The following is a 13,578-nucleotide window of genomic DNA, read 5'->3' as shown; positions in this document are numbered from 1 at the left end:
ATTTAAACGCAACATGTAGCAAACGAACATCAACTTAATAAGAGTCGCGTCATGCGAAAATTAGTCTTATGCCAAATGCGGCAAGCGTCGCTCAAGCCCAAGAAATCGAAATCGCGCCGTTTGGTCAGGAGCTGTCCTGTCTACTCGTAAGTCACACGCGGGTCTATGGTATAAATATCGGACTTGATAACTCATGAACACTGTAGTTGGATGCGCAGGCCGATCTGCTGCTATGCTTGCCATATATGGCTTAAGACTCCTTTTCGCATGACGCAGCTTATTTTTTGACAAAGTTTCATAATCATATCAGAATGAATATGATAGGGATATGTTGAAGATGTGTTGTTGTTTTTAATTAAACATAAGTAGCTATAGTCAACAACAACAACTCGTCTTAAGATAAAGTTTAGTGAATATCTATATAAAACTTTGTTAGTGTCGAACACTTAAAAATATATCCCTTTCAAAATGCAAATTGCCAGTAATGAGACTAAAAATTGAGAAAGCACCCAGTATAAATATTTGTATCGAGATCGTTTACAAAGCCTATTCGTGGTCTAGAATTATTTGTTATATGCCTGTCACATTTGTGAGACGATTTTGTTCAACATGTCATTGCAGTTTGCATTATTATGTTTTGGCGGAAGGGATAACAACTTATCGGCCTTTTATTAATGTCTATTTCCCTATCAATCTACAATGAAGCTCTCAATGCATTTGCAATGTATATTAGGCAAATACATTCCTTTTCAAACAAATATTGGAAGTCAAGCGTATTCAATACAAGAGCAAATAAATCCTCCAAATGCTTTTCAATAATAAATTATAAAGCACTGTGGGGGTGATAAATATTAATGAAACATGTTCTTTTTGATAAGAGCACTCGAGAGTAATCATCAATTTGCTGTCGGGAAACGCTGTTTGAACGTTGATAACGCTGATACCATATGAAATTGCTGATCAGATTGTTAGCCGTTACAAAATTACAGCTTGTCATAACAAATATGATGCCCCAGCCCCCACCCCGCACATCCCTAAACCCCGTAGTGGGGTTAATAATAAATAATTCAGTATCAGCAACGCGGTTTAATATCAATTAAAAATGCACACATGCCACAAAAGCATCTAAAATTGATTTTTAATTTTAACACGTTATATAACGTTTGGACATCTAGTTGAACTTAGGAAAACATCGGGGTGTTTACCAAGTATTTATTTGATAGTTACCTATGTTTGATTAATACGGGCGTATACTATACGAATATACATACTTGTACACATCTTATGTTTTGTTGCGATGGCAAACACCCACACATCCTCAAAGAGAGCTAAATTGACACACTGATGCAAGAACTGAGGAGTCGCAGGTTCGATCCCTCGCTCAGTGCTTATCGTCTTACTCATATTTCGCATGAGACATAAAACTGGTATGCAGTGTGCTAGTGTAGAAAGTCTCTTCACACGGAGAACTTAAAAACTCAGTGCCATGTCTCGATTGTCTCGCAGTATCCCCCGTAAGTCACAGGTCATCTGGGGGCAATGGTCATATGTTGAATTTCCCGTACAATCTATACACATCTATTTTACCTTTTTGTTTCTGTTTATCACTATCAATCACTTAGATATTGCAATATAAAGTTCACAAACTCGAGTCGCAACAACAATACACAATACTCGTATTTAATAAGTCTCACACAAAGCTTATACAGGTATATATAATAAGTTATTTTCAAAGTCAACTTTCCTTCCGAAGTTCTTTTCCAAAAATACAGCTTGAATCAATACTTTTTAATATAAGTATATTTATTACCTTTATGGTATAATTTTAATATGCTTAAACATAATTTCCATATTAATTATCGATAACACTTGCACGGTATATGGTTTATTCAGCTTTAATTGTTGAAGAGATAAAACGGATGTTTTTTCATTCTTCAGAAAAAAATCGATTTTAGTTATTTCCTTTCGATAAGGAAACGCTGATATTTAAGTCGTGTTCTGAGAAAACTGGGCATAATGCATGTGCGTAAAGTGTCGTCCCAGATTTGCCTGTGCAGTCCGCACCCTTTATATACGAATATTTGTTTTATATACATGTTTGCTTTCAAAGAACAGAATAGAACAGAACAGTTTATTTAGTAAATCAAGGCCTCCGGCCCATAATACATAGCACACTAACATAAAATAATATAATTTCAGAGTTGTGTCCATGATACATAACACAATAACATCAAATGATACAGTTTCAAAAGTTGTGTAATTTCAAAAGTGCAATCACACGTTAACGATAGATAAGTTGAGAGATATGTCGATTTAACCGCGTCATACGAAAAAGGGTCTTTTTCCAAAGGCGAATGCGCAGGTTCGTCTGAACTCATATGACATAAGACCCGTTTTTTCGCAATATGCTGCTCACTTTTAAACGCACGTCCAATAACATGACAACAGTACTCGTATAAATGAATAAGAAAAGACTTGATAACAATTACAATGATTATGAAAAATAAAAAACAAGTTGGATTCATTCATGTTATCTGAATTAGTCTCTCAAAAATATTTTTGTTTAATTTTATTAGTAACATAACTAATATTATAAACACGAAAACCAGGCTTTTCAATGCGGACACACAATAGCCATGAAGTTATTGAAAAATATTGTAAATTGACTGACAGTACACGTAATAAAAAACGTTATGAGTAAGACCACTTCTGGTTTTCTTTTGTCCGTATTGTTCAACACGTTTTAAATAACTTTTGTCTTTGACATAATGGTTTTATCATACAAGACCAGACATTATATTTATGTGTACAGAACACAATAACATAATATAATACATTTTCAGAGTTGTGCCCATGATACATAACACAATAACATAATATAATACAATTTCAAAAGTTGTGTCATATTGTTTATTTTTTTAATAAATATAATATCATACGTAAGTGTGTATCGCCTTTAAAAGATGGAAAAGGTAACAAGTTAGTTTCCTAATGCTGTTATCATTATTTGAAGACATGGTATTGTAAAAATCGGTTAATGTCTCTCCAGATGAGTACCACGATTATAAATATAAATTCCTAACATTACAATACTTATCACAATGACAAAAGCGTGGTATTCGCAATCAATTATTTCGATATCGCCATTTGAACAATGTGTACATAAACGTGATTAAAATGGTAAGTTTAAATGTCTACCAAGTTCAATCTTGAGTTTATGATTACCACTGCGGAATTTTGCAAAAGCAGTTTTAAATTTTGTTTGGATTTTCGTGGAAAGGTATCAAAGATTGTGAACTGTCTAATGTTAAATATAAACCAAACCTAACCATTCCTATCTACCCAAACGCTAACCGAATTTGCGTAAAATTGACTGCTTAACAAAGAAGTCATTCGGTTCAAATTTTTTTATCGAACATTGCCATTTATTTAAATGACAGATTAATCGTAAAATCGTTTAAAAGATAACGTAATGTTAAGTAGAATGGATAAAATCAAAGTACTGACAGTACTGGTGTGACGATGCTTTTGAAGAGAATGGATATAAAAGCATCAATTTAAGTAGATCTACATAATTACAGTTGTGTATGTGGGTACGGAAAAAAATGTTGGAACGAAAATTGTGGGTACGAAAAAATTATGCCAAAAAAAATTCGGTTACCAAAAAAATAAAAGTACGAAAAAAATTGGGTACGAAAACAAAAATTGGGTATGAAAAAAAATGGGTACGAACAAATTTTGGTACGGAAAAAAATTGGGGGTACGGGGACGTAGTACCACTGGGGAACTTGACCCACAATCGCACATTCTTGGCCCTTTCCGTCAAACATCGGATAAGTACCTTGAATATAGTATGAATACACATTTATGGCGTACCATTTGGGTCGAAAGTCAACAAGACCAAGTTGCTAAAAAGAGAACTGTACTTTTACGTACAATATGTATGTCAGTACATTTTTTGTATTTCGACGTACAAAATTAAAATTCGACGTTCAGGTTTTACTGACCCTTGAGTGTAAGCCAATCAGAGGATGCCTTACATCTGTTGTTTTAGAGATATTTGACAATGAACATTATTATTATTATTATGCCCCCCTTCGAAAGAGAGGGGTTAGATTGTTTTGCATATGTCGATCGGTCCGTCAGTTTGTCGGTTGGTCGGTCGGTCAGTCCACCAGAGAGTTTTCGGATGATTACTCAAGAACGCTTACGCTTAGGATCATGAAACTTCATAGGTACATTGATCATCACTTGCAGATGACCCCTATTGATTTTCAGGTCACTAGGTCTAAGATCAGGTCACAGTGACTCGAAATAGTAAAATGGTTTCCGGATGATAACTCAAGAATGCTGAGGCCAAGGATCATGAAACTTCATAGGTACATTAATCGTGACTGGTAAATGACCCCTATTGATTTTCAAGTCACTAGGTCAAAGGTCAAGGTCACAGTGACTCAATATAGTAAAGTGGTTTCCGGATGATAACTAAAGAATGCTTACTCCTAGGATCATGAAACTTCATAGGTACATTGATCATGACTGGCAGATGACCCCTATTGATTTTCAGGTCACTAGGTCAAAGGTCAAGGTCACAGTGACCCGAAACAGTAAAATGGTTTCCGGATGATAACTCAAGAATGCTTACGCCTAGGAATGGTTTCCGGATGATAACTCAAGAATACTTACACCTAGGATCATGAAACGTCAAAGGTACATTGATAATGACTGGCAGATGACCCATATTGATTTTCATGACACTAGGTCAAAGGTCAAGGTCACAGTAACTCGAAATAATAAAATGGTGTCTGGATGATAACACAAGATTGCTTACGCCTAGGATCATAAAACTTCATAGGTACATTGATCATGACTGGCAGATGACCCCTATTAATTTTCAGGTCACTAGGTCAAAGGTCAAGGTCACATTGACAAATAAGAAATGTGTTTGTCAGAAACACTATGTCCCCTTCTGCGCCGCTTTGATTTAGTTTTTTTGAAAGTTGACCTTGAAGGATGACCTTGACCTTTAACCAAAACGTGCAGCTTCATGAGATACACATGCATGCCAAATATGAAGTTGCTATCTTCAATATGGCAAAGTTATTGCAAAATTTTAAAGTTGGCACAAACAGACCAACGGACAGACAGACAGGGCAAAAGCAATATGTCACCCACTATAGTGGTGGGGGACATAGAAACATATTCACACAATGGCTGCAACTACAACTGACAGCCCATATGGGGAGGGGCATGCATGTTTTACAAACTGGCCTTGTTATTTATACCAAATTATGCGACTATCGACCGCTAACTAATAGATATTGAGCGTATTTATTGAACATTATTATAATTATTTATACCAAATTATGCGACTATCGACCGTTAACTCATATATAGTGTGTGTATTTATTGACCTTGCGTGGGGGAATTAGCCTCTGACTTATGCAAATAATGGTAAGCACAAGATACAACCAAACCAAGGAGTTTATTATACATTTTTAATGCCGTTATCGTTTGGTTACCGTTGGGAATTTCCTACACAGTAATGCGCTGGACCGTGATATTCCGCCCCGCATGGTCAATAAATACTCACAATATGCTTTATAATTTGAATTAAAAAAAATGTTACCTTGAATATTCTTCAAGTGGATATTTAATCTATTTCAATCCTTTAAATACTTGAAACTTCTTTGTAAAATGTTTTTTTTTTCAATTTTGATATTTATATTTATTTTGTCCTCAATTACAAAAGAGATTTTAAACATTTATTATGAAATCTGAAGAAAAAGCGGCTCTTGAGACAAGTGTTTTGATCGGCTGTTAAGAAAATTTATACGTTGAAGTACAAATTGTACTTTGACGTACAAATATATACTTTGAAGTGTATTTCATTTGACAGTGGCTAGTGGTACGGCCCCGTACGGCTAGACAAGAGGCTAGCTGTACGGCCTCGTACGGGTAGACAAGAGGCTAGCCGTACGGCTCTGTTCGTATAGTCTTTCCACATTTGTATGTGTTTGAAAAATCTTTAATGACATCATCTGACCATGCATGTCCTAGATTTCAAAATAAAGGCCCTGGTCTGACACATCGGTAGCATTACCCTTACAGGAATGAAAAGGTTGCCGCTATGTAGCGGCAATGTTTCGGCTACAAAGCCGCTACCATTTTTTGAAGCCACAACTACAAGCCAGAAAGTAGCCAATAGTAGCCGCTAGCGGCTTCCTTGTGGCAATCTAATGGCTAGTAGTGGCTGCTAGCGTCTTAAAGCCACTAGCGGCTCATAGTAGCCGCTAGCGGCTCATAGTAGCCAGATGCTGGCCAGAACATATTCTTATATAAAAAAATGCCATTAAGAGCAAGATGGTAGCCACAACCAATACTTTAATATTAATCTTGAAAACATAAAAGTCTTATAGTAGACACTAGTGGCTCTTAGTAGCCAGAAGGTAGGCACAATTGTAGAATGACATCATATTTTGTATGATGTCATGACAAAAATCAAAATAGCTGAAGAATCTGACAAACAAAAAGAAGTAACTGGGAAAGAGTTAAAGTCATTGTAAGTAAGCTGTGGTGGTTAATACAGTTTCAATAAATTATTGGTGTATATTAATGAAAAAGAATGGATTTGGAAATAAAAACCTGAATTATTGAAATATTAAATATGATTATTCATACCCCCAAAAAGGATGTCAAGTTTTAACACTGAAATTTTTCTTTAACATTTGATAAGGTTAAAAACAAAGGTTTTGAATAAAAATCATGTTTTAATTCATGTGTTGCTGGTTTGTATCTATACTTATTTATTATAAGAAAATTTATTTATACATTTCAATTGTTGTTGCTTTTAAACAAAAGCAGTAAAATTACATGTATCAGAGCAAGATTAATTTTATCTCTGGATTATTTCAAAAGGTTGTCATTATGTTTTAATTCTAGCTGTTGGGCTGGCCATTTGTCAAGTCAACATAAAAGACAAAAGCAATCCATATATATTATTTCTAAGAGGGTTTCTGATAAAAAAAATAAAAATAATGTTGCAGTTTTTCAGATTGGCCCCACTTTCCTCAGGACAGGTGTCCTAAATGGTCAATTTTTTTTCTGAACATTTCTCCTAAATCATGAAAAAAACACTTTCAGAAAGCATGTTATAGTTAAGTTAATAAACTAGTCAAAACTTATAAATCCAATTACATTTTACTTCAAATAATTAACACTTTATAACTATAGACTTTTAGGAAGTTTTTTAGTAGAAAATGCATTGGTTTGCAATGTTTAATATGGTATTGTAGGTTCATATATGTTCATGGCTGTCAAGGATTGCAATCATTACACTCTGGAACAGAAGACGATTTATTTCATAAATCTTGTGGCTAGAGCAGAGCAAATACTAGCTGCGGCAACCGAGCCGCAACTAGTAGCCAGAAAGCTCATTTGCATACGAAAAACAACCCTGCGGCTACAAAGCGGCAACTAGTACTAGTAGCGGCAACCGAGCCACAATTAGTAGCCAGAGCAGAGCAAGAACTAGCAGCTGCAACATAGCCAGAACTAGTAGCGGCAACCGAGCCGCAACTAGTAGCCAGAAATCTCATTTCATACGAAAAACGAACATGCGGCTACAAAGCCGCAACTAGTAGCGGCTACTGATCTTCAATGGTACATTTACACTTTAGCTCTGTCACAAGATTGCTGGTAAAGTCAAGTCACATATTTCAATCTAGACCATGTCAAACTCAAAGTGTCAAAGACAAATGAAAGATGCGTTATTTAATTATTGTCCCATTGTTTACTACTGCTGTGAGTTTTTATATAATATAACTGATGACCATCATGTCATTGTGAGAGAAAATTCACATTATCTTAGTATATCAGGTTGAGCAGTTTTTTAGATAACAAAGTTGGCTTGTTTTCAATGTCACTTCTGGGGATCAAACCGCAGCACAACCTTCTGCAATCAAAGACGACACTCTACCACCAGGCTTTTAGGAAGATATGTGAAATTTTTCGATCTCTTGCAGAGCAACCAAACCGAAAATTTAATCAATTATTGCAGACTCGGTATTATTGAGTCAGTTCACGAGAGGATGCAACATCTCTCACGCCCCTGGGCATCGCCTTAAGCAGTAATCACTTCTCAGCACGAAAGTGCTGGAGTCATTGATCCCGCGGGACCAGAACAAAACACTTGATTAATGTTCGAAATAAAATCATTTGATTGATGACAACACTATTATTTGAACCAGGTCACAGGGAAAGGACAGTCTAATCAGTATCCAATTAAACTATTTGTTATTGTCAGAAAACCGCTTTTAAGCAAACAACTTTCAAGCGACTGCAGGCTGATCTAGATCCAAACTGGCCACAATCACACCTTAATGTCTTTTTTACTGTGACACAGTTCATTTGACTTTAAAATGATATCAAATACTAAAATAGAAAGAAGAAATAATACAAACCAGTAATTTGAACAAAGTAAAGACTTTGTAATCAATGTTTTCAGGACAGCTTGGTGTCGAAGTTGGTGATATGCAAATCCCATGTGATATGTTGATATCGGATCTCATAGTCATTCAATAAGTCGCAAAATGCTCGAATGCAATTTCCAAAGCAAAATGTGACTTAAATTGATAACTAAAAATACCAATTTCGCTGTGTCCAGCTGTCAAGTCTTCAGATCCAACATTAAGTCCTGCATTCACATCGAATATATCCTTCGAATTCAATCCATTGTTGCCATTAGCGGAGATTTAGTTAATAAATAAATCATATATCCTAAATGACAGTTTCTAAATAGCCAAACATGCCGATGTACGCTGTAAGAAAGTTTTGAAACGAAATTGAATATTTTCTCTCATGGACGCGGCCATTGTTGTTGACACGAACGAAAACTCTGCTGGAGAATGTGGGTCGCACTTAAACGCGGACCAATCTGAGGACGATATAGATTGTAAATCATAATCTTAATCGTCCGCAGACTGGTCCGCGTTTTAGTATCTGCCGGAGATGTTATCAAGGTTACACATGCCCAATTAATTTCCTTCTTTGTTATATATAGAATTCGCAATCTTTGATCTCAAATTTCACCATGACCGAGCGATAAGCCAATATATAACTATACATGAATGGAAAGGTGGTTTCATAAGCTTACAAAAAAACTGCATTTGAAAAAATTCTATACGGTGTAACTCAAAATAATTACCTTAGAACATATGAACCGGTTTTGACAGCTACCGGCACTGCCATTTGAAGGCAAAAACCATGCCCTACTATTGAGGCTGGCAACCACTAACATACAAAGAAATGCACAAATCAGGCCTTTTGCCCTGTGACTTACACATGTACCTTTAAACTGACACCTAAACTCTTCATTTCAGATACATTTTTAAAATCTTATGCACCAGGACCTGCATCATATGTACTTAGTAGCAAACCGACTGTAACCCCCCAAATTCCACTTCCGTTTAGGATAATGTAACCTTATCAATGCTAATCAGCGAGGTATGCCGATTAGAAAAGCTGATCTATCTCAATCGGACTGGCTCGGTTTTTTACATAGCTTGCCATTGTGAAGAATTTTGTCATGGTATGTTTAGACTGCACAGGCTTATGTGGGACTACACTTTACGCCTAAACTGCACATGCTTATCCGTAACGACACTTTACGCCTGGACTGCACAGGCTTATGCGGGACGACACTTTCCACACATGCATTTAGCACGTTTCCACAGAGCGCGACTGATTTTGATTTACAACTTAAGAACTCGCGAGACGTGGCATCACAAAAATTGGTCCTTAAATAAGTGAGAAAGTCTAAAATATATACGTAAATAAGTGAAAAAATATAAAAGATATACGTAAATAAGTGACAATATCCCTCAAAGGTTTTCGGATGTGGAGGAACAGCATATTCGTTAAAGCAGCGGTACCGCGCCGGGCGCTCGAACTTGGCGCATGCGTGGCCCACTGGGGCACATATGTCTGCCAAGTTTCGTCGCTCTAGGACACATACATGGTCTGCTAAATGAGACATAAGGCTCCAATTATAGAGTAACGGAGCCAATACGGGCCCGTTAGCGTACTTTCATCGACACTTTCACCGGAAACGGCGACACCCAGACGGGCGCTCAAACTTGACGCATGCGTGGTCCACTGGGGCACACAAGTCTGCCAAGTTTCGTCGCTCGCGGACACATGCTCGGTCTAATAAGTGCGACATAAGGCTCCAATTATATGGTAACGGAGCCAATACGGGCCTGTTAGCGTACCTTCATCGACACTTTCACCGGCAACGGCGGCACCCAGACGAGCGCTCGAACTTGGCGCATGCTTGGCCCACCGATGCACACAAATCTGCCAAGTATCGTCGCTCTCGGACACATACTTGGTCTGATAAGTGCGACATAAGGAGCAATGAATGTTTGAATGTAGCACAATAACACGTGTGGGAGAAGTAATTCCTTATACACGTCCTCCACCTCGTAGTGGGATGAATAATAAACACTTCAGTACTAGAAACCTGGTATGATATCGATTTAAAAAAAAAGGCGCGCATGCCACAAACGAATCTTACAAAATGCACTACAAATATTAGATTACTCTGACATCAATGACGTTAATTACGTCTTATACACTTATGACGTCACCGGAAATGCAAAATATTGACGTTAGCGTCAAGGACACGCAGATCAGTCGCAAACGAAGTATTGAGCAAGGAAGACGTTAAAAAGCCGCAATGAAATATTTATTTGAAATTAAAAGTCTCTCGGAAGAGCCGACGATCAGGCTTCAGCAACTTCGAGATCTGCAAGCGAAATATGCGCAGGAAGCGAGGGAGAAAATCTATCACGAAATCAAAATACAGAAAAATCGAGGAATCACGTTTAATGAATATGTTGCCGGATTTGGCTTTTATAATTACTACACATTGTGCAGATCGGAACTGGAGCGTTATTTAATAACCGGTATATTATTACATATTTCGTGTTAGCTCAGTGGTAAATTATATTTCCGTTACATTTATCACAGATTATCTACAGATATACGTTTTGAATCAATACATTTTTCTAATATATGTGTTCTGATAACAATAACATTTAAAACACTGGTCTTTGATACGGTTTTGTTTTTATATATTAACAGGTAAAGAATATACAGCGCCGTCGAAATTCGACCACCTTTTGCCCTATTCTGGGTTGAAAATCGACGATATTTTAGTCGACACAATACCACATGCCAGGCATAGCATCTGTCACGTGCAACCACAACCGCCGTCGTCGGCAAAGCATAGTTCAGAAGAGCCAACACTAAGCTTCGAAGCCTTAATGCTAGGGTACTACCCGCATGTGACCATTCAAGAAGCTCTGAGAGCTCCATTGGAGAGTTCATATAAACCGTCTGCAGCGGGCGATCAGAAAGGAAACATCCGCATGAAGGTTACTGATATGGTAAGAACTGTTTATATTGCACGCACAGTTGTACTTATAAAAATTAGTATACATGCTTGCTCATGCTTAAACATTTATACTTGTAAAATTCATGTATGTTATTGATCTCTTCATAACATTCTGTTCAATAAGTTTATGGCTATACAAACATTTTATATTCTATGTACAATAAATAAACTTCCACGTATAATAAATCGAGTCGGAAGTCATCGGAATGTATATGATTTAAAATAAGAATTGTAACGATTATTCAATTTGGCGGTCGGTTTGTCGGTCTAACTCCATAAAATGTTGATAGAGAGAACTAATCTACATTTCTCATGTGATTGATTTGAAACTTTAAATGACCATGAAGTGCAAATGTTTACAACAAAAAATGCACATTCAGTAATAGTCTTTTACCAGAGTTATGCGCCCGTTACTCAAGATATGGGCAAGGCCAAAAATGTCTTTGACAACTCGCTGTGGGGCAATGTTCACTTTTTAGTAAATGTTTATTAGGTTATACATTGTTTATGTTTTAGTTTAAAAATTATTACTTATGGTTACACTTCCACGTATAGAAAATAACATATCATGAACTTTTTTTTATAATTTAAAATGTATGATAATATATGCACATGTTATTGTAGAATTACAAGCTAGTATATTTTGACCGTTTCTAGGGTTCCGAAGAGAAAGAGTCCGCCATCTTTGACCCGATACTGGCCACGGGAGACAACTCTCTGACGGCGGCGAAGGTCAGCAAGAAGCAAAGTGTGGCGGCGAGGATGGGCAAATGGCTGAGGCGTTTGTTTTCTTGCACCAAGAAGCCTATGGTCACTGGCTGACTGTCATTTTTTTTAAATATCATTTGTTATGATTAAACGTTTAAAAAAGATTTTCGGGTAAAATAAACTACCCGTTTGAACCCAATACGCATGTCGTTGTTAATTTCTGGTTTGTTATCTAACAATACTTTAAACCTTGTGTATGTTTATCACACAAACCACGTACGTTATTTCTTTGTAATCAATTGCCAGTTCGAAAAAATAACGCATCGTTGTTCGTTCTCGTTTACCAGCTTTATATTAAAGCATACATGATTTTCACCTACATTTTTCGGCTAAATTAATAACCGTCAATAATAGATTATTTTTCCCCATTTACTACGTGTATATTAAGTAGACACACTCCCTTTAAAACATCAATATTCAATCAATATGAAATTTTAAGCATTGTTTTCATTCAAAGTTTATTATTTGTGTAAGTGTGACATTTAAGTAAGTACATAATTACGAAATATATCAATACAAAACACCAGAGCAATAACCGCTACCAGCAACATGCGATACTTGTGTGCGTAGTATATATATATATATATATATATATATATATATTATGCCATGGATTCGATACTTCCGTGTTTTGCTTTTGTATATCATTATATTTTTGCTATATTTTTCACATGAATGAAAACCGTTTTCTACAAATCACATATCCGATACTGGTTTCATAGGTTTTTTTTAAAGCAATTCAGAAAATTAGCCGTATTGACTTATAAATATGCATTAAACAATATTGACTAAAACTACTTTCGATATTGGATTGATACGCATTTGTATGCCAAGTAGTTCAGTGTTTCGGAGGGTCATTTCCAATAAATACTTCTAAAAGACCATTTAATGTATTATATTTATATTATTTATGTAAATATTAACGTGAAATAAATGTATATTAATATTAATTTAATAGAAATTTAAAATAAAACACAAATTAAGAACAAAATACCAAATTAAAATACAAAACTGCATTTTTAAAAACACTTATAAACATTTAAGTTCACTTTACACAAACCCTGATGTTCTATATTATATCCGAGTTCAAACCAATGCTTGTGTATATAGAACTGAGTTCCTCGCCAGCTTTTTAATATGTCCCTAGGAAAAAAAGTTGCGTGATCTTTTTACCACTTATTTGGTTATATGAATTAAGGATATAAAACACAAAAGTTGTTTATATACTAGATAACAATAGTTTTTAATGCCATTAACATATCTTTCTAACTAAAGACATTGTAATAAGGGATAGGAAATTATCAAGTTAAGACTTAACATAAAGACACTTATTAAAGATCCGTAAACACTGC

At 35.9% G+C, this 13,578-nt stretch overlaps 1 protein-coding gene across 2 annotated transcripts in view; it reads left to right on the top strand.

Moving 5' to 3' along the window:
- LOC127838237 (uncharacterized) overlaps positions 1 to 12,376 on the top strand; it is an 88,616-nt gene extending 76,240 nt beyond the window's left edge. Inside the window, exons 2-4 of one of the 2 annotated variants that reach the window (XM_052365854.1) lie at positions 10,734 to 10,967; positions 11,146 to 11,450; positions 12,116 to 12,376. In XM_052365854.1, the coding sequence (XP_052221814.1) occupies positions 10,739 to 10,967; positions 11,146 to 11,450; positions 12,116 to 12,280 (699 nt within the window). In that variant the 5' untranslated portion in view covers positions 10,734 to 10,738 and the 3' untranslated portion in view covers positions 12,281 to 12,376. Of the gene's footprint in view, positions 1 to 10,675; positions 10,968 to 11,145; positions 11,451 to 12,115 lie in introns of those variants that run through there. The other variant, XM_052365853.1, reaches the window with a different exon arrangement.
- The last annotated feature ends 1,202 nt before the right edge of the window (positions 12,377 to 13,578 follow it).

This window comes from Dreissena polymorpha, chromosome 7 (assembly GCF_020536995.1).
Source record: "Dreissena polymorpha isolate Duluth1 chromosome 7, UMN_Dpol_1.0, whole genome shotgun sequence".
Classification (NCBI taxonomy): domain Eukaryota; kingdom Metazoa; phylum Mollusca; class Bivalvia; order Myida; family Dreissenidae; genus Dreissena; species Dreissena polymorpha.
The sequence above is the reverse complement of the archived record's forward strand: the minus strand, read 5'-3'. Positions and strand labels throughout refer to the sequence as shown.